The following is a 21,787-nucleotide window of genomic DNA, read 5'->3' on the forward strand; positions in this document are numbered from 1 at the left end:
GCTGCGGGGCCGGCGTCCCTCCCGCCCGGCCTCGCCTCTCCCCCCACCTCCCCTGTCTGACCCATCTCAGCGCGAACCAGCCAGGCTGCTGCAAAACCTTGCTTTTCTGACCAGCCTAAATAGAAATAGAGCGACGATTCCTTTTAGATCCTTTGCCATGTGCTCGGGGCCTATTTCTCAGGCTGTCTCTTCGGCCAGGAGGCCCATAGGAGGCTCATTTTTCCCTTCGGTACTACTCCACGGTTGAACAGAAGTTGAGGTTTGGCCATTGCGTACGGCCTCAGCTTGAGCAGGGCAATGGCTGGCACTGGGGGACCACCTTCATGGTTCTGGCTGAATACACCTCCTGCCTCCCGGGCTCCCTTTTCCCTGAGAGGTTCCAAACACTCTTTAGTAGTTGGGATTCTGATTTGTACGCTCAGGACTTTACCTCTCCTCGTCGTTCTCCTTGTTGCTTGGTCTCTGAAGGCTGATGGAGGAATTGCCAGGTGTTTGCAGGTGGTCTCTGGCCCTGAAAGGTGGCTGTGCCTCCGGTAAGGCAGAGAGCAGCCGAGAAAGGGTTTCTCTGCCATTTCCCAGCTGGAGCTCCTCTGCTGCTGATTGCTGGGGGTCGGAAAGGAGAAAAGGCTACAGCTTTCTGACTTCTCCACCCAGCAAACCCCAACTGCTGTGGTGGAATGAATTAAGGTGATTAGCCTTTCTGCAGTCTGCCACTAAGGTATGATAATTTGGTGAATGCCAGTCGATGGACAATAAGTGGAGGAGATACATGGGAGACGGGAAGCAGAGGACAGCTGGCGTGGGACAGGGAGATCTCAAAGGTAGCAGGAGCAGAGTTCAGGAGGCCATGGCGTCACGTGGCTATGCACGAGCACAGGCGTTTTTACAGAGCTATCATGCAGTTTAAATGATTAGCCTATGGACAACTGAAAGTTGACCCCATTTTCATTCTCTGAAATGACTGGCGTGTTCTAACTCCTAAAAATGAGCTGCTGAGTTGCTCTGATGCACTTATCCGCAAGCTGCTTGCAGGGACAGGTGAGTTTCAACTGTAGCCATCTGAACAGCATCTTTTTGCTGAAACAAACATAATAATAATACAGTGGCAAAACTTCAGTGTCTGCTAGGAAAAAAAGCTAGTATGTAAGTTTGCAAATGCACTCCAGTTACTTTAAACTAGGCGTGTGTTGTGCTTTTTCTTACTGTAAATTTAATCTTACAGTTCATTATCAGTAGGTGTGGGGAGTCCAGAGACTTGAATGTGAAGTCAGTTCAGTTCCTATCAAACAGTCATCCTCCTGACAGGCAGGCATGCATGTCAGGAAGGCCATGCTGCCAACTGGGGAAATACTGGAAAAGACAGACGACCTCACTAACATTTGGCTGGATCTTGCTGTACAACTGTAGTCAAGGGAAAATTATTTGATGTGCAGCTGACCAGTACAACATAATCACTGAATTTTTGCACTCACTAAACCAATCTTTGAGTATGTTCCAAATATTTTCTATAACTCTTTCTCCTGCTGTAAAGTAGCCCTCCCCTGCCCAAGAGGCAGAGTCAACTGATGTTCAAGATTATTAATGGAGAGCACAGAGGGACGGATGTCTCCAGGGCTGCACCATGTGGCCTCTTCCAGCTGCAAATGACTTACCCGGAAAGGCCACTGCCCTCAGCTTACCCACAGGTACTTGTTGCCATCCCTTCCCAGTGATCTTCGTTTAAATCAATTGCGGTCAAAAGGAGCTGGGTCAGATGTGCAGGGCAGGCCTAGTGGGGGAATGGTGTGGCCGCGACTGTGTTTGTATTGAGCAGTAGCAAACCCACCGTGGCTATTTCTAACAGCTGCCTTCTGCTGGCTGCTTTAAAGGGAGAACTCAATCTCTCTGCCATTTGCTCTCCCACTAAATACACATCTGAAATATGTTAAGTGCTATATTTAAGTAAATTGCTGTATCTTACTTAAAGTGCTGCATCTTAGCTGATAGCAGTTCTCAAAAAGGACATGTTAAACCCTTACCTTTATCTTTCATAGTCACTAACAATACACACTGCTTCTATGACTTAGGCACTTTGGCTTTTGAAGGTTTTGCCAGCTTGTGCCAGCAGCTTTAACAGCAATTCAAACAATTTTGCCCCACATCTCACGGGCATTCTGTAGGATTACAGTTTTCTAAAAGGGACACCTAGTGGTAAAATATCTTTTACTTAAAAATATGTTGTTTGAGTCCTTTCCTCTGTGTCTGCTATTTCCATGCTTGCTACTTAATGTCATTATTTAAGCAATACATTTCTGATGCTGCCATTAGAGAGCATCTATTTGTTTATCAATGGCAAGCCAAACTCTTCTTAATTCATGGCATGTGATTTTCTTTTTTTTTTTTGATAAAATAAATACATATTTATAAAAGCCTTTAATTCATCCTGTCTTTCTGTCTGTCTGTCTTCTTATTGCTGCTCCTTAGTAGAAGAACAAGGTGATTAGTTGGAATAAATAACAGGTACATGTAACAGATAAAAAGACACTGATTTGCATGAACTAGTCAGAGGGTCACTAGTCTAATACACTGATACATTTGCCATCAGAGAGTCGTGTAAAGAAGGTAGATAAGGAATTTTATAAACTTGTTGTTCCACAGGGACTGTTTGCGGAGTCATTTTTGGGTACTCGGTTTCACCACAATGCTGCAGGGGGCTGAAAGGAGTCTGCCTCTCCTGCTCTGCTCCCAAGGACGCTGGAGCATAATGGACCAGGTGCTTTCATGTTTTGTTACCTCTCAGAAAAGCATCAGATACCACTTCACAACAAAATAGTGAAACGCATCCATGAGCATCTGTTTTGTAGTGTAAGTTAGTAGCATACTCCTTCAGGTTAGCTGTGGGGATGCAGACATCTGCCACATGGGTTTTCTGCTCCCTGCAGATGGAATATTGATGCAACAACTCCAGAAGTCATGGAGAAAGACAGACATTCACTAACCTTGGGTAGACCCAGAAAATGGCAAGTAGGATGTTTAAAACCCAGCAGATAACACAGTCGATAATATTCTACTTTGAGGCTGGTACCAAGTAGAGCAATGCAGGCTGGCTTGGGACCCATCCTGTTTAATGTTTTTTTTGTTTGTTTTAAGACGACCTGGAGGAGGCGGTAGCCAGCTTGCTCATGAAGTTTGCAGAGGACCCTAAATTAGCTAGATCAGAGGGACACAAACTGGCTGGGGAGATGGGTCAACAGGAGCCCAGTGACATTGAGCAGGGCTGAAGGCAGAGCCCTGCCCCGGGGAGGACGAGCCCCAGCAGCCACACCGGCCGGGCCCTGCCTGCATGGGGAGCAGCTGTGCCCAAAGAACTACCAACGGGTACACAGCCGGTGGCTCACGGGAAAAGGGCGATCATCCCCTCTGCTCAGCGCTCGTTAGACTGTATCTGGAAGACTGTGTCCGGTTGTGTTGCCCCCAATAGAAGAAAGAGATTCATGAGCTGTCACAAGTTTGCCAGAGGGCCACCAAGATGATCAGGAGCTGGAGCACCTGCCCTTTGAGGAGAGGCTGAGGGAGCTGGGCTGGTTCAGCCTGGAGAGGAGATGGCTTTGGGGTTCCTAAGAGCAGCCTGCTCAGCCCTGCGGGGAGTGTATGAAGAAAGCAGAGCCAGGCTCTTCGTAGCATTGCGTGATGGGATAAAGCAAGACAACAGGCTTGTCTTGAGACAGAGAAGTTCAGACTGAATATAGGAAAAATGTCTTCAAGCAGGACAGTCAGGTGGTGGGGCAGGGTGCCCAGAGAGGCTGTGCAGTCTCCATCTTTAGGAACTCGCCAAACCCAACTGAATAAAGCCCCGAACAGCCTGGTCTCAGCTCGGAGCTGACCCTGCTTTGCAGAGGCAGTTGGACAAATGACCTTTGGAGATCTTCCAACCCAAATTATTCTATGATTATATGTTGTTGTTTTTTTACTTCTCTGCGTGTGTCTATATATGTGTGTATGTATATATACATGTATATATTCTGAGTAATGAATAATTAGTTATAGTTGTTTTGCAAATTATGTTCTTGCATTCTAAAAAAAAAATAAAAATCTATCTGTGTTGCTCAGCCCCTCTAGCTGAAGGGCCAGAAATACATTCATTATGTTTCAATTGATATTTTTAATTATAGTTGGTATTTCTGAGCCATTTACATGTGAGAGCTAGCCTGTTGGTAAGTGGCATTTAGATAATGAAGTGTTGCATCCCTTTTCAAGAAAGCGTAATTCTGTTCTAATATATTAATAGCTGGTTTTAGCCTGTACTGTGGCTCTGTTTCTTCACTGTTCCTTTATAACACCTTTTGAATATACTGGATAATTTTAATCACATTTGAAGGACAGATAGATGTCTCGGAAATAAGTAAGTCACTGGGTGGACTGACCAAATTAGTCCCTCTGTTGAGAGTAAGGCAGGCACAGCTCAGCAATTACATGACTTTTTCATTATATCTTTTCTTTTTGGGCTTTGTGCAAATAACAACGTCCTGTTTTACTCCACGGTCATAAGGACCGCAACAGGACAGCTGGGTTATTGGCGTGAGGAGAGGTCTCTGGAGCCAGGGAAGAAGAGAGGGAACAGCAGAGGACTTGGACCTGAAGGATATTAAGCTGCTGTTGTTTTGCAGCTCACTGTCTCAGGAAAGGCTTGTCAGTGGTTTTCAAAGTGCTTTGGAGGATACCGTGATCCACCTCATGCAATCCATGATCAACGTTGTGTGATTTCACTCATGTCACAAGATAATAGAGCAGATTTCTTATTCAGGGCTCCTTCCTTGGTGTCCGGCTTGGAGTATCTGAATGCTGATGACTTGGAGACTGAACTCCTCTCGTAGAAGGAGGACCCATCTGAAAATAAAATAGATCCATAGCAAGAGTCACTGTGGGAAACTGACTACAGCTTCTGTCTCTTAAGAAACTGAATAATCCCCAAACCTCTAAACAGCTTACACAGTATGATAACTGTAACAAGACCTGATCCTGAAGCCTTTTCTCTCCCTTCAGTGACTTTGCTCAGCTATGCGTGGCCAGCTGGGGTCAGCCTGTGTCCAGCTGAATACATCATTTCTTCACGAAAGGTTCAGGACACAGTTTCACGCCCTTCTTCAGAAATAACAGCTTTCATCACTTCCCTTACCCACTTTATCATGCGTTCATGGTAAGCGCAGGAGCACACATGCTGTTTCTGGCACAGAGGAGGAAATAACCAGTTGGGGGGGGGGGCAGCTTCTTTTGGGGACAGTGCTGCCTTAAAATGCTCATGAAACTACAGCCTCAGGCATTCTTGAGCTTTCTGTTTCACCATCTGAAGGGATGCCATCTACGCATTTTTTTTAAAGCTTCTGAAAAGCTTAGTCTGTTTTATGAGGAATGTGTTAGGCATCTTAGATATTTATGTAATTATACTAATGAAGTGGTTTTATTTATTGTTTTTCTGAGGAAATGCGTGGTATTTTTGGGTTCATGTTCTTCAAAGAGAGAAGATGAATTTCCTGTTAAGATTTTGAATATGATTTTTTCAAATGTCTTCAGAGGAAAAAGTAAACTTGAAGAATGATTACAGAATATTGGCTAATTAGCTATAGTGTAACTGCTTTAATTACTTTTATCCCTGAAGCCACATGACTGTGCAGATGACTAGCAGATGACTTATTTAAAAAAAAAAAAAAAAAGACGTGTTCACACTGCAAGGTTAATGAGCCTAATTAAATATAGTTTTCCTTAGCCAGATACTAAATCATAAAGCTTGGGGGAGTGGGGGAGGGGGATAATCTGAGGCAGTCAGTTCTATTTCAAATAATGGTTTTATCCTGATTTTTAATGAAAATAAAAAAGCTGTAATTGTGAGTGATTTTTCTGAATAGAGACACTTACATTTAAAGATTTGGTGAGACCTCACATGGCAAACTTTGAAAGGCTATTTAGAATCAATTATGGTGAGACATATTTGTTTTCACTTGCCCACTGTTTTAATTAATGAAGAAGTGGGCTTGAATAAAAGGTCTGTGTTAGACAGAAATCTCCATCTGCTGCTGCGTATTACCAGAACCTTTGTCCTTCCTTGCTGTGTGGTTTTTTATTACACCAGTTTATTTCCTTTAGTAAACTGCATAAAGTCTCGCAGTAAGTTGTACAGAAAGGATGGAGTTCTGATTTCTTTTAAATTATTTTAATTAATTCTTTTTAGATTTCTACCTTTGCTGTGCACAGTGGCTTATTATCTCACATTCAAAAATATACTTGGAGATCCAAATTCTATGGTCTTTCAAGGAAACTTGCATCTCAGGCACCAGAATTAGATATTGCACCTTACTGAGTTGCCATGTGTCAGCTGCCTTCTTCACTGGTCTGGAGTTATTAAAAACAGAAGGTAAAATGTGTTACACATTGAAAAGGCCTTAAACCAATGAATTTCATCGTATTTGCAAAGACCTAAGAACGTGCAATCAGCTATTGCTGATCAGCTGATAAATGGTGACTTTCACAGGTGACTGTGGGCAAAGATGAGGTAGCAAAAGCGGTACATTTTTTATTCCACTTCCACTGTTCTTTCCCCTCTTTTCTCCCATTGATTGTGAATTTCTTAAACATTACTTCCCCAGCTCTCCACCTGCCCCGCAAAGGGTATTACACTTGACTATTTCTTTTAAGCTAATCTAGTGTGGAGTGCTCTATTTCCCGCAGATTACTCAGACCTTCTGAGAAGCTATGCTCAAAAGTCAGGTAGGGACAGATACAATAAATGTATATTTCTACCAAAGTCCAGCACAAAATGAATCAGGCTCAATCTGCTCCAAATATTAAATAATGAAGGGTTAACTTACTCATGGGGGATATTTGGTTCTTTCACTTCAATTCAGGTTTATGCCCCAAGAACCAAGAAAGTGAAAATTTTCCATGTTTAACAAACTGGATGCTGTCTCCATAGTCTTCCTAACTCTTCTATAGAAGGCAGTAGTTTTTATAAATTAATTATTTAGCTGGATTTCTTGGTTGTTTTTCATAATGTAGAAAGAATAGGTTAGGGTAGAGTAACTGAACCTTCTGGATCTGTATTAGAGAGCAGGAAGATGAGTACCTCATCTAAACTACTTGCTTTGATTTTATCACGATTTTCAAAGGGGATGAAAGGTCGCCATGCACCCAGTAGGGTTCAAAAGTTATCTTGATAAATTGGATTATGATTAAATGATTCCACCCGAGCACTTGGCATACAGTAAGAGAATCACAACACAGAGTTTGTGTTTCCTTCATTTATTTGTCTTTTCCTACCCCATAGACTTTTGTCAATTATTGCCTATAACGGCCCCATGGGAAGTGTTGTATGCTCTCTGCTGATCACATAGGAACCTCAACTTTAAAGCAACTGCAGAGGACATAGAGGTTTCACTAGCTTATATTTCAGCTGTCTGTGTTTATATGGTTTGCCTTTATTGATATTCAAAAAGAAGGAAAGTTCAGGCCATGGGGGTAGCAATAGCTTTGCTCGCCTGCTTTCTACATGTCGGTTGAGCTTCTTGCTCTTGGGACAGAATGAATAAGCCTGTGGCTTTGAAAGTGTAGAGAAGCAATGAGGGTTTGTTGTTCGACTGGATTGCAACTTAACAAGCTCCTCCTTTTCTTTGTCGCCATCCAGTGAGACTGATGCTAAAGTCTTAAGGAAATCATTACATTCCTTAGGATTCCTTTGAAATTCCTTCTTTGCTTTAACTTTTTTTTTTTTTTTTTGCTTTTGGCCAACATTTTGACCTTGCAGGTACTGCTCATTTAATTACTTGTATGTGGTAATAGGAAAGTGGTAGCAAGGTGTCTTACTGTGCTCAGAACAAGGCTTCGTTTAGCTGTGTTTCATGCCTTTGTCCTGCATTTCCACTGAGTCATCTTTACCTTAAATTGGTTTCTCCAGTGCCTTTTGTAAGTCTAATTAGGAAAAAAAGCTTGTATTTACACATACTTTAGCTAGTATATTCATTATGTACTTTTTATGGCTATTAAAACTATAAAGTAGGAAGAAAAAAACTAAGGATAAGATTTCTGTATGAAACTAGCAATTTTGAATATCACCTTTTTTTAAAGTTTTAAACCTTTTTTAATCAAAGTGCTCAGGGGAAATGCAAGTCTAATGCAGTAGTGAAGAAGACTCATAGAGCTGAGATGCTCTTAATAAATTAAGTCACCCAGAACTATTATCTCTTAGTATCTGAGCCTGTGTCCGTATACTGACCTTAACTTATGATGGTATTTCATGATTGATAGTGGTGATTTGCTGATGATTGGTGGTTAATGATTGTTGATGTTGTCTTCAGAGTATTTTCATGGATTGCTTACAGGATTACTTTGTAGCAGAATTATTTATGTTTTGGCATATGAGAGATTTTAAAGATGATCTAATTTATTTTTTCTGTATATTTCTTTGAGCAGTTTGTGTTTATTAACATTCAAAATTACACTTTTGGTTTATCATACTAAGCAGAAATTTCAAGATTTAAGGGCCTGAGCCCTCAGTTCTCCTTTATCAGTCAGTTACCCTTTGTTAGGCAGTGTCCAATTTTTGGTGTTTCTGTTTTTAGACAGTTACTTTATTTTAGTAAACGTTGAGCCTCTGCTTCTCTTTGAGTCTGGTTATCATTTATGCATACTGAAACGCATCAAAATTGTGACCCAGGCTGTCTGCAGAGGGCATCTGAAGGTGTTGCCCTTCTGCTGGTGAGTCCTCCAGGGTGCTTGGACAAGGTGAGCACTTCCGAGGCCGGCATGCACCTCAGCAACTTCCAGGCAGATATGTTGCTCAGGAATTCAGTGCTTTTGGAAACTTGCAGTTAGTCAGTCCCTAGTAGAAAATTCAGTAGAATTTGTTCTAGACAGTAACAACTCAAATGCTTTGTTATGCAAGGGTCTGTCCAGAGGTTTTGATGACTGTGTGGGGTACGGTTCCTGTAAACGAAAGGTTCGCGTACGCAAAAAATGCTGTTGCATCCTGGGTGCCATCAGACAAGCAAAGGATTGAATAAACGTTAGTATATTCTGGAATCAAGAAGTAAATCACAAGCAATGGCAAAAGGGTGTTTTGTGGTTTTTTTCGTATGCTACACCTATAATAAAGTTCATAGTCCAGGACTGGCAACGTAGTGTCTTTTGTCAAGAGTAAGTTAATTCAGTTGTTATGGCAAACGAAACGCACTGTGTGAAACACCCAGTTCACAGATTTTCCTCTAACAGAACTTAATGCTATTATGATATTTTGGACTGGTGATAAATGTACAAGCCCTTAAAAGGACATAAAAGCACAATGTGCTGTTCAGGGGTCCCAAACCAAGCTACAACTGTCTTCTGAAGTCCCACAATGTACATTAAAAGAACACAGAAATAATTGAGAATTTTTTCTTTTTTTCCCACCTAGAACTTGGCTGGATCTCAAAAGTGCATGTGAATCGACCCGCAGTTGTGAGGCATGCAGAACAAATTAAAAAATGGAGAACTGTGAAAGGTAATTGGCAAGTAAGTCCTCTTTTTATGCATTCTGTTCCTGTATTTTTAAAGCAGTCCCTCTCCTTCTCCAGGCTGCAATATTGAATTTTTTTCAAGATGCATGTAAACTTAAAAGATGTGCTTGTCCATGTCTTATTTTAATAATTTGTATTTGATGATGATGGGATGGAATAAGGCGAAGCATTTATCCAAACAAGTTAAAAACCGTATAACTCATGAGTGGCAAAACCACAAATGAATTTAGGTCATCTTTATTCATGAGTGGATTAAATTGTATATTACTATCCCACCACATTTATTCTGTTTCTCAGCTAGACTTCTCTGCACGCTGCCTTCTTATTTTTTAATTTTAAAGCTGTAAGATATGATCATGGTCCCTGTCAAGTTTGACCTACCTGGATGATTTTTTATTACTTAAACATCCCCAATATGTGTGATTTCTTTGCTTAACTAGTTCTTACTGAAAACTCAAAAATGCTGACTGGCTATGGCACTGGAAGGGGATAGGGGGGAAGGATACTAATGTTAAGGGGGCTGATCTCAACTCCTGAGTTAAGAAGGTAAATGATCAGTTATTGTCCATCTTAGTATAAAATAGGTTCACGTAAGCCACACTAAAGCCAGTGGTGCAAATGAAATTTTCTTCAAGGCTGTCTTGTATTCATTGAACACACACGCTTAATGACTTAGCAGTTGTTGTCAACCTCTGCTTATACTGTCCCCCTGGCAGAACCGGCAGATACTGGCCTGGTGTGCATTTTGGTTTCTCCAGTTTGTACATGAGAATTGTAATGCAAAGCCATCAGGTCAGCAAGGTAAGCTAATACGTTCTGCAGAGCAGAGCAGAGCAGGGGAGGCACAGCCATGTGCAGCAGGACGGGAAGCGCTGAGAGGGGAACAGCAGGCAGAGCTGGCTGCAGGATGCTCTAAGTGCTTTGGCAGCGTTCGGCCAAGAGCAAAGTCTGAGAAATGCTGTGGAGCAGACCCCGGACCTCCCAGTGAGCTCTCAGCCATGGGATTGTTACCGATGTCCAAAGGACAAGTTGATTCTTCGTTCACCAAACAGCAGTTCTGCAGTCAAATGTGTTTGATTCCTCCCCTCTGCACACTAAACAAATTGTTCACGTGCAACAGTAACTGTTAACATGGAAGCAAGAGGAAGGAGACACTCAAATCTTAACGGTCTGACATAGTAGAACAAAGCAAGAATAATTTAATTATACTTAATGCTTCAGAAAACTGTTCACAGTAGTTGGTATCTGGACTTAGCATGTCGGACAGCTATTCTGGGGTGGCTGAAGCTGTGTTCACAGTGAGCACAGATCCTGTGGGTGACAGTTTGGGGATGATTTGATGTCGCTGTGTAAGATCCTACAGGAAGGTGATAGAAAACAACTTCCTGCCCGTTACATGAGCCTGAAAGTCTGTGCTTTGAATGTTAAGATTAAATAAAAAATGGACATAAACTGAGGAAAGTTAGACATTAGCTCAGCATTTCCCAAGAGTTTCTTACACATAAAAAGTCACTTGATACCAAGTTTAGCAGTCCGGTGGCTCTGGGTTGGGAAATAGTGTCAGTGATAAAATCCAGAGGGTATTCCATAACCTTGGCTATCTTCAGATACTGCAAGTGCAGTAATATAAAAAGTAAGTCTTCTGATTTGATAGAAGTTACTGAATAAAGAACAAAGGAATAGAGAGCCACAAGCTTTGATTACAAAGAATCATTGGGAAGAAAGGGATTTAGTGTCACTCCCTCAACATGGCTATAGGACTAACACTCTTCCACTCTCCTGTGTAGTAACACTGGTACTGAGCTACTCAAGTGAGATTTTACTTTGAAGAATGCCAAGAGATTATTTTCAGAAGCATCCCTCCTGGGTTTGAACACTGTCATTGCAGTCATGATAGTCATGTGCTGTTTATTTCACAGAGATGATTTTGAACCTTTACGTGTTTGAATGTAAGTAGCACCAGATTCGGATTTTGAAGCCCATTTCCCAAAATACTCATTTGAAAAACCCTTTTAAAAAAATGAAGTTCATACCAGTTCTTGGAACTCCCTGACTACATCTGTCTTGATGACTTTATGATTCATGTCATAAGAGATGAGACAAAAATTCCCTCGAGTGAAGGATAAAAAAATCCAAGTAAAAGAAACTTAAAATCATTTAAAGGGAAAAGCCCTTCTGAAGTATTATAGGGTGAAAGTAGAAATCAGTTAGAAACAAGCAGTCAAGCTTAGACTAACCAAGGCCAGTAATGGTTTGTTACTCTGTTTAGTCACCCCAAAATAGCTTTTGGTGTAACATTTACTTCAAGTTCAGAAAGGAGACTCCCATCAGCAAAGTGTGAAAGATTTCTAGGCTGGCCAGTATCTTAAGATTTGCAGAGTAATACCTCCATGAAGAAACAACAATTTTTGCTGCCTATACTTCAAGTCATGGCACAGAATAGAGCTGTCAGGGAGGGACTTTATGGACTCAAGTGGACTTCGCTGTTGCAAACTCTCCCCTTGTTGAACAAGTGCCCACTAAGAGATGTCAGCTTTTATTGAAGCCATCACTGTAAATGAGAATTTTCTGGAAGACCTTCAATAAATATTTCAAAATAATGTCTTAAACTCAATTTTTGTTCAGCACAAAATCTTAAAAAAATTTTAGTTGTGCTTCTGTTCCATTCTCCCATTAGTAAGTCTTTTAAAATTCTGTAGCATTTGTGAGCAGGACTAGGGAAGAGATCATGCCCCTCCACTTAGCACTGGTGAGGCCCCGCCTCGAGTACTGTGTTCAGTTTTGGGCCCCTTGCTACAAGAAAGACGTTGAGGTGCTGGAGCGTATCCAGAGAATGGGAACGAAGCTCGTGAGGGTTCTGGAGTACACATCTTATGAGGAGCAGCTGAGGGAACTGGGCCTGTTTAGCCTGGAGAAGAGGAGGCTGAGGGGGAGACCTTATCGCTCTCTACAGCTACCTGAAAGGAGGTTGTAGCAAGGTGGGGGTTGATCTCTTGTCCCAAGTAACAAATGGTAGGGCAAAAGGAAATGGCCTCAAGTTATGCCAGGGGAGGTTTAGATTGGATATTAGGAAAAATCTGTTCATGGAAAGGGTTATCAAACACTGGAACAGGCTTCCCAGGGAAGTGGTGGAATCACCATCCCTGGAGGTATTTAAAAGATGGGTAGACATGGTGGTTAGCAAGATGGTGTAGTGGTGGTTTTGGCAGTGTTAGGTTGATAGTTGAAGTCAGTGGTCTTAAAGGTCCCTTCCAACCCAGACGATTCTATGATTTTCATCTGAAGAGTCCTTTAGCCCTGTCACTTAGCTCTTGCTTTTGTTTTTTGCACCAAATAATTGCGAATGTTTTTTATTCCTGGTTCACGCAAAAGAAAGTGGAAACAAGTGGAGTCTAGACCCTAAGTTTGAAGAAGTCTGTGTTCTTAACCCCTCGGATTCCATGTTTCTCTCTCACAGCAGAAGCAGCATGCAAACATGCAACTGTGCAAATTGCTGATGTGTACACTCGTCTGGTAATTGGCAAACCTGGGTGTATAACTTTTTGTGCATGCAAGTTGTAAAGATACAGATATAGTACGTAGAACAGAGTATATTATATCAGTGAGGTTCCTTACATGGGTGATGTTTTTATCTTTGTCTTACAGAATTAAATTTGAAACAAGATGCTTTTGTTTGTCTTGTATTTGTCTGATTCTTAGAGTCCCATTTGGTAGTTAGCTTTTGCACCAAAAATTGAAATTAGATCCTTTGATTCTGAGAGTGCTGACTTTTGATTCCAAATCTTTTCTATGCCATTAGATCCTGCTCAAGATATGAACAAATATCTGCCATCCTTAGTCTTAGAGTGAGAACCAGGCTTTTGATTCCTGCATCTTCTAAATCAGTTTGGTTTTGGAAGCGTAAACTGAAATATTGTATTCCTTGTTTTCCCCCCTGTGTAGGCTGCTTGGCTGCTGAAAGCTGTCACCTGCATAGACCTTACCACTCTTTCAGGCGATGATACTCCTTCAAATGTTCACAGACTGTGTTTTAAAGCAAAGCATCCCATCAGAGAGGATCTGCTAAAAGCCTTGGATATGCACGATAAAGGTATGATTGGTTTGGTTGTGTGTGTTGTGTAGAGAAAATATCCACATTTCCTCAGTATTTTCTTAGTTTTCAGAAAGGTGTGAAAATGGCCTCTTCTTCATATAATGGAAGCAGTTATAGTAGTCAGCACTGCAGAGCTAATAGTCCCAAGAGAACAAACTAGATCTTATGTAGTCTTATTCAAAGCAACTGTCTTAAGTTCTAACTACAAAACATCTATTCCTTTGAGTTAATATAAGAATACAAGGAGAAAAAAATCCATTCTGAGTTTGGCAACCAAAGTGAAGCACAGACTCAGAGCGACACTGTTACTTGTGATACCTGATGAGTAAATGGATATGAAAGCCATAAGTGTGTAAGCGCAGTGCATCTTTTAATAACAGTGCGCTAAGGTGAAACTAATTGAGTATTCTGTTAATCTGCTGATGTCCTAACCAAATCAGCGAAGGGGAGAGTGTTCATATGACTCCTTTGGATTTCATGCTTAGCTGCTGTTGCTGTATGTAACTACCGAGCCTGCCACTTTGCCTGTTGGAAAAGATGCATTCCACAGCCCTAAGCATGTTGTTTTTACTTTGAAAAATGTTATCTGTTACCTGCTTGTTTCAGTAGTTAAGATAGGAGACATCTTTGCAGCCTGGTCTACTTTAAGGAATCAGTCCTGTAGTAAATGTGTGTGGTTGTGTGCATATCACGTATATACACACACACACAGAGTTCCCAGCTAGGTCAACACAGCTGAAGGGGCAGAAGACAACCCTTAAGAGCTAGTGGTAAAACTTTAATTGATATTACTCAAGCAGGTTCCATCTGAAGTCCCAATGTTACACCCAAGACTGAGCATGATTCAACTTCAGAGCAAATTGAGACTGTCAATATAACGATCAAAAAACCCTCTTTATATCTGAGCAGGTCTGAATTTTTCCAGATGTAATGCCTGATGTGTTACTGAGTAGCATTTGACTTTTGTCCTGTCATTTGGCCTTATCATGATCTATCAAAACCAAAATCTCAGTGACGTTTGGGACATGCTTTGACTATTGAAATGTTTCAGTTTTATATGGGCATTGGTCCACTGATTGAAGTCATATGATGTAAAACCAAAGAGCAATCAGGCCTCTGGTTTTAAGCCATACACATGAAATGTCAAAGATAAGATTTTTTTAAAAACTTGGATTTATGGACTCTTCAGATGGTACGAGTATTAAATATGAGGTCCATTATCTGAGACTGAGAGAATAGCATTTTAACTAGAAATGCAGTAGAACTGCATTAACATAAAGACTGCTTAGTTGCTGCTGGGCTCAGTCTGGCTCAACAAGTAAGGATGGAGCTTGGCAGTGCGGTTTCTCTTGCAGTAATTTGCTGACTAAGCATGTCTTAACTGTACATGTTGGCATTAAACAGTGAATCTGTCGATAAGGATCTTGGCGTTTTAATTCCTGCTAATGCAAACTTGCTCCCAGGGTCAGGTGAAGGAACATGAGGGAGGAAACAATATGGAGAATCACCCGAAGTGCTTGAACAAGAAAACAGATATCCCTGGTGTAGGCGCTTAAAATCCTTGTGAGAACGCAGAATTGGAAGGTGCAAACAATGCACATGTGCTCATAATATGGATTGCACTAGAGAAGGTGGAAATCTATACGTATGAAAAAGTGAACTGTGGCTTTTGCAGGTATTACTGTTGGAGCGGTTTGTGTATATCCCGCAAGAGTCCCCGATGCTGTTAATACCCTAAAGGCTGCTGGTTGTAACATACCAGTAGCTTCAGGTACGTTTTATTCTAAAATATACAATTATGTATTTTGATGCTATAAAATACATGGAAAAATCCAGAAGTTGGGACTTGCTTTTGTTTCAGAGAGTAAGGTAAAAAGTTAGCAGGTAGAAGGAAGGGAACAGAGTGGGGTATCGCTTCTGGTATAGTCTTTTGTTTTCTTTCAACTTCAAGCTTATCAGCAATGCCAAGTCTGTTTTGCTGGAAGCTCTTCAAAGAGGTCCCCAAGATCTATCAGCGTTTCTCTTATCTGAATAGAAGAAATGGCAATAGTGTGCAGGACAAAGTATCCGTAGACACAAAGTAGATAATAATAATAAAACTACAATATGAGATTTTAGGAGTTCTAATACAAGGGGTTTTTTTCCCTATCAGTTGTTTAGCTTTTAAATATAGTGCTACAAGCTGAATTCAATGAAGCTGTGTGCAGAGGCAAGGGTTATTGCCTGCTGAGCAGCCTGCAGGTTCAGGACTTGTACTCACAAATCTAATAATGGCAGCTCTTCTCCAGTCACCACACACAACAGACAAGTCCTGAATCTACAATAAGCAAGAAGTAGAATCAAATAATTATGCAGGTTGGAAGGGAGCTCTGGGTGTCATCTGGTCCAACCTCCTGCTCAAAGCAGGGGCTAACTTTGAAGTTAGATCAGGTGTTTAATGCCAAGATAGATGTTTTCTGGTTTTGGTGGGTTTTTTCTTTGGTTTGTGTTTGTTGGGTTTTTTGGGGTTTGTTTTTGTTTTTGTTGTTCAATTGTTGTGTAAGGAAAAGTGCATACCAAATGCATTTATATGTCAGAGAGAAAGAAGATCTCTTTGTCAGGGATCCTCTGTGTCATTATTTCTTTCATTTCCAAAGTTACCTTTGGGTTTTGTACTTAAACATCATAAAGTTATCTTAAGTACACCTAATTGAAAACATTTTTTGCTGTATTGTGATTTAGTTGTTAAAATATTATTGGGGTTGAACTTGAAATGCTACTTAAAAGAATTGTGGAGAATGAAAAATGTATGTATTGCTTCATATGGGAATTCACTCCTTGTTTGCTCAATTCTGCTGGAGACAATAGGTATTATACTTTCTCATGTAGGCTGCTTTGGAACAAAGTAAGGCCTTTTTGCAAGATGCACTCAGTATCTTGCTGGACATGGTTCTTGAATGAAGAGCAAATGCTTCTTGTCAATGAAGAGAGGGTAGGATGAGTTGCCTTTAAATTTTTTGAATTGTGGTGGGGATAAAAAAAAGGAATAACTTTCAAACTCTTTGGTGTAATAGAGGTATTTGCAATTTTATGGTCAATTTATAAAACATTTTCTTCCCTCTCTCTGCATCCTCTTCGTTGCTAGTGGCTGCTGGATTTCCCTCTGGACAAACTCCTCTAGAAACCAAACTGGCTGAAATAAAGCTGGCTGTGGAATATGGTGCCAGAGAGATTGACATAGTCATTAGCAGGAGTCTGGTGCTGACTGGCCAGTGGAAAGGTAAGTACTGACCCTTTGGGAAGGAACTGAAACCTCTGTATATGCATATGCAAGCTCTGTCTCTGTCTCTTCCTCAGTCTCCACGTCAGTCCTTGAAGAATTTGGTCCCTCCCCTAAGTGACTGATAATCCTGGGCACTGATAAATAACTAAAATAAATAAATAGAAGCTATTTAGCTAATTTATGACTAATGGTCGGATTTTTTTTTTTTTTTTTAAGAATGCTGTTACAAGTTCTGTCGGGTTGGGTATTCAGAATGACTTTGTGTTTTGAAAATTCGGGTCTGTTCCTCTGTGCCTTTAGAGGATTTTGTGTACAGGATTAAAAAAATTGCAAGTGGAATGGAATTGAATGCCTATGGTCTAATTATTTCCACAGTTTTGTTAAAAGCCCCAAGGGGCTACTAATGTAGATGATACCTTGTTAAATATACATGTTTCAATTCTTGACAAAAATATGTATTTTAGTTGTTTTCTTTTCCCTGGAAGTTGAGGGTACAAATTGGCTGTTCATATTATTATTGATGTTCTTGTGCCTGTAGACTGCTACTAATTAGTAAGAACAATAATGCTGAAGATGTTTTTTGCTCTAATTGCCTCCTTAATGTACTGTGAATGGTTTGCCTTAAGTGCTGACAGTGCTTCTATAACTAATCTCCATGTGAAGGTAACCACATCATTGTCTTGGAATGAATTTTCCATTTAGTTGCATAATGCATTGCTGTACAGCCTGTTTGCTTGGAAGACTTTATAAAGGACCCCTGGTACCTCAGTTTGGTTAAGGAAATGCAATCATCACAGTAATGGATTATATTTTCTGATTTTGGTCTTCCTTCAATTAGCAGTAAGAATTGAACCAAACCCCAAGTTTCTGTATCTGTGTCTTCAGGACTGATATCCTGGTTTCTACTTGCTCTAACATCTTGGCCTCTTTTGTAGTATTTATCATCTCCATTCTTTTGCTCTTAAATATATGCAGCTTTACAAATATTTGACTTCTTGAGGATGGGCATTGTCACAGACATTTGTTTCTTTCAGAGTGGCTATTTTAAGTTTGGGTATGGCCCCAGAAATTGCTCGAATGTGGAGACTGGGTGACTGAGCAGTTTTAAATAAGACAAAATGATAGTCAAGTTCTGCACCAGCTGGCAGCAAGACTATATGCACACCTTCCTACCCTGTATCTTTGTTAGGGTCTACATTATGGGTCTACAAAGCAGGTACCCCCTGCAGGAGCTATGCTCTTGCTGAGAACACATACATGTTGCATATGAAACAAGCTGAGACAGTGATCTGTCCCCAAAACTAAAAAAGGACCCCTAAACTGGACTTGAGCAGCAACTTGAAGTTGTGTCTGAACGAGTCTGTCTTATAGCAATTTTGGACATAACTGTGGTTACCATGCTTCAGACGTCATGGTACAAACCGCTGTTAAGTGCAAGTTGCATAGAGCAAAGATCAGAAAGTTAGTGCACGGAGGCAGTTGCACATGCAGGCTCGAGGTAATATGGCCTGGAATTATGTGAAGGAGAACTTCAAGGAGAAATACAGGGCTAGATTCAGAGAGAATGTTTGTATCAGTGATTGAAATCAAGTGGACATACATTGTTAGGTTTTTCTATAGAGGAAACAAATTGTTTTCTATGATCATAAACTACAGAGAGGAGTACGCTGACATAGCAATGATGGATCTAGTATAAAGCTGTCAGTTTACTAAATAAGTAAATTACAGTTGACTTTTGATTTCGTATGCATATTCTTTAATCCACAGCTGAAGGCATGACAAGCTTGAAAGCCATCCTTTTTTTGGCAATAGTTAGTTTACATTTCTTTTACTGAGGACAGAATTTAAATTATTTCCAAGTGTTTTCTGAAAGTTTGTTTATGAACGTGAATCTGTGTATGGCACATATTTACATTGTCTTGAAAAAATCTACCTCAGGAACAGAATTTACTTGCCATACAGATAATGATGCTACAGGGTGAAAAATTCTAATATTTAACTTGCCCATCCAATAAAATTACTTCAATAGGTGCTCTGAATATTTTGGTGAAAATCTAGTGTTCTGACATCCTGTTGTGCTTTCAATAGATGTATGTTACCTGTGTGAACATGTAGGTTTCAACCTCTATCTAATTATTAGATAGGATAAATGACAAAGTATAAAATACATTTAAGGAAGCTAGAAGAAGGGGTGAAGAAGTCATCTTTTTATTTATTTTTTGGGGGCTGGATTCCTACATAAAATTGAAAAAGTATAATGCAATAGCTATGCCCATATTCAAGGTACTTCAGCAACTAGAGCTGCCTTACGGTTATGATAGAACCTCTGCTTATGCTTATAACACTAGTATATTTTTATCGTTCTGTTCTCAGGCTGCCTGTCTTCACAACTTCAGGAATTATTGACAAAAATGTGTTAGTTGTAGAGTGCTTTATCTTACTGTTCATATATTTTTAGCTTTTCTTCTTGCCTGTGCCATAATTGGGGCCACCATGATAGAATAGTGTTGGTTTGTGATTGTTTCAAAAGCTTGTTCAGTTATTAAATTTTTTAGTGTATGTCCAATTATGTCAAGTTATTTTAAAGCAGTTCTTAAACATTGTTGGAACTCTTTATGACACTCAGAATATATTTTCCAGATCTTTCCCAAGTAACTGTTAAGAGCTTTTTAATAGTGCTGAACTTGAAAGCAGCTTTATTGGACAGCTAATTTTGGTTGGAAAAGAACATTAAATGAGATTTAAGTTTATGAACTTCTATACCTTTCACAACCTATTAGCCTTTAGAGCAATACCACTTCACAGTAGTTTATTCAACCATTGTCTATACCGTGACAAAGTATGGATTACGCTTAAAAAATCACAATTTAGATACTATCTTTAAGCACAGAACGTGGAGCCTGTATGTAAAGAGTGCTGAAGTTGACCAACAAATTGTTAAAAGAAACTGGAAATATTTATTTATTTATTTACTTTCTGGTATTGATTCATATGTTGGAGTTGCTGTACCTGCTGAAGCTGCCTGGGGTAAAGTAATGTTACTTGTAGTTCCACCGCTTTTAGCAAACACCTGGACATACCACACTGTCAGTAGCTTCAGAGGTCGTGTTAACACATTGTTTGTTCTGTGTCAGTTGAATTTTCCTACAAGAGAAGGGAAAAAAACAAGTATACTCGAACAAGTTTGAACGTGGCTGAATGCATGAAATACATTAGGTATAACCTTGTTCTGAAAGCTGCCTTTCAATTCTTGTTAATAATTATTCTACTGTGAGTTTAGAGGCTTTGTTCAGCGATTGGGCCCCCCTTTTACGCTACACACTTTATAAGCAGTGCAGAGAAAATACACTTCCCACTCCAGAGACGTGGAAAAGATTCCACATGTTGTTCAAAAATATTATAGTTGGATTTACTATTTTTTAGATGTGCAAGTGTCGTGGTTGACTTGAGACTTCAAAGTCTAGTTGCAGGATTTCTTTCTTACGTTGTCAGCAGCAGCTCAGACTCCTGAAGCCAAGCTCTGTTTTCAATTTCATGGGAGTCACTGGAGCTTGGGTTGCACATATGTGGCTGAGAGCAGAACTGAAAGAGTTGTGTTGTGCTGATAGCCTTGTGCTTGTCATTTTGTTAACAAACCTGCCATTAACGTGCAAGACAGAAGGGATTCCAGCTCATTTTCCAGTTTCCCATCATGATTACCTTGATCTTTTGGTCTAACATAAATTGAAACATCATCTCTCCTCATCTCAGTTTCTACCCTTAACATCAGTCAATGTGACTGCCTTGATAAAAACAGCAAATAAGCTGAATTAAAAAAAAAGATAAAGTGTTTTTATCACCACATTTTTAGAGAAGACCTGTTTCATAAAAAAAAAAATTAAGCTGTGTGGTTTTTTTCCCTTAATATTTTCATTTCCTGTGTAGGAGATATGGATTATCCCCTTTATTATGTGATTTTTAGGACAAATATATTAGACCAAAGCAAAATGCCATCTAGTCAGTCTAGTGCAGATTATAGCCAGCAGTAATTCTCAGGGATGTTTGCTTGAGAGAGGTGTAGGGGAGGAACATCTTCTTAGGTGTATTTAATAGCTGCTAAAAGTCAATGTAATATTTTTACTGAATAGTTAGAATTTTAGGAAAACTACAAAAAAGCCACCTTCCAACACTTTTATAACAGTGGAATTAACACCGCAGCTATGAAAGTATTTTTTTGTTTCCTATAAAATCTGAATTTTTCTGACTTATATAAATGCATCCAGTAAAAGCACAGATCTGAAGTTCATGAAAGCATTAAGGTATCTTAAGTAAGTGGATGCAAAGTAGTAAAGTTCTTATGTCACATCCATTTTAACAGCTAAATCAGTGAAGCTACTACCGGCAGTGAGCATCTGGTTCCAAATATATTCTATATAAGTTGTCTTGCTGTTTTTTTTGTTCATTTGTTTTTTTGTTTTTCCTGGTTTAAGACTAAGACTTCTTTTAGAATGGATAGTGTTGGTGTGTTGGTGCTGTGTTCAAGATGCTACACAGTATTGGCCATTTCCTTTGAGAGCTCTTGATTGTCTTTTCCCTGTTTTTAGCAGTCAGAAGGAGAATCTCTTGCAACCTCTTCATGGTGGTCTTAGCTGACAGTTGAAAATATGCCTGTGAGGTTTTCTACGATAAAGGTGTTTCCCAAAAGCTTTCTGCTACTACTGCGAACCAGAGAAGCTCTCTCTGCTGTGTCAGCTACTGGTGTTCTGCACAGGCCGCAGGTATTCCCAAAACCACAGCGTCCAGGTCTGCTCCTGTTACTGATTAACTTGATGGAACTGAGTAGTTAAGCGATGGACTTTTTGGCAGCACAGACAGTCCCAGAAGAAGCCCAGGACCCCTTGAATCACTGAGTGCACTTTCAAGTGTGATCAC

The 21,787-nt window shown here is 40.1% G+C and overlaps 1 protein-coding gene across 1 annotated transcript in view; it reads left to right on the top strand.

Moving 5' to 3' along the window:
• DERA (deoxyribose-phosphate aldolase (putative)) overlaps nt 1-21,787 on the top strand; it is a 60,901-nt gene that overhangs the window by 2,453 nt on the left and 36,661 nt on the right. Inside the window, 5 exon segments of the mRNA XM_009879760.1 lie at nt 9,294-9,415; nt 9,417-9,516; nt 13,464-13,611; nt 15,290-15,385; nt 16,739-16,873. Coding sequence (XP_009878062.1) covers nt 9,294-9,415; nt 9,417-9,516; nt 13,464-13,611; nt 15,290-15,385; nt 16,739-16,873 — 601 coding nt within the window.

The sequence above is a fragment of the Charadrius vociferus genome, unplaced genomic scaffold, assembly GCF_000708025.1.
Source record: "Charadrius vociferus isolate BGI_N301 unplaced genomic scaffold, ASM70802v2 scaffold90, whole genome shotgun sequence".
Lineage (NCBI taxonomy): Eukaryota > Metazoa > Chordata > Aves > Charadriiformes > Charadriidae > Charadrius > Charadrius vociferus.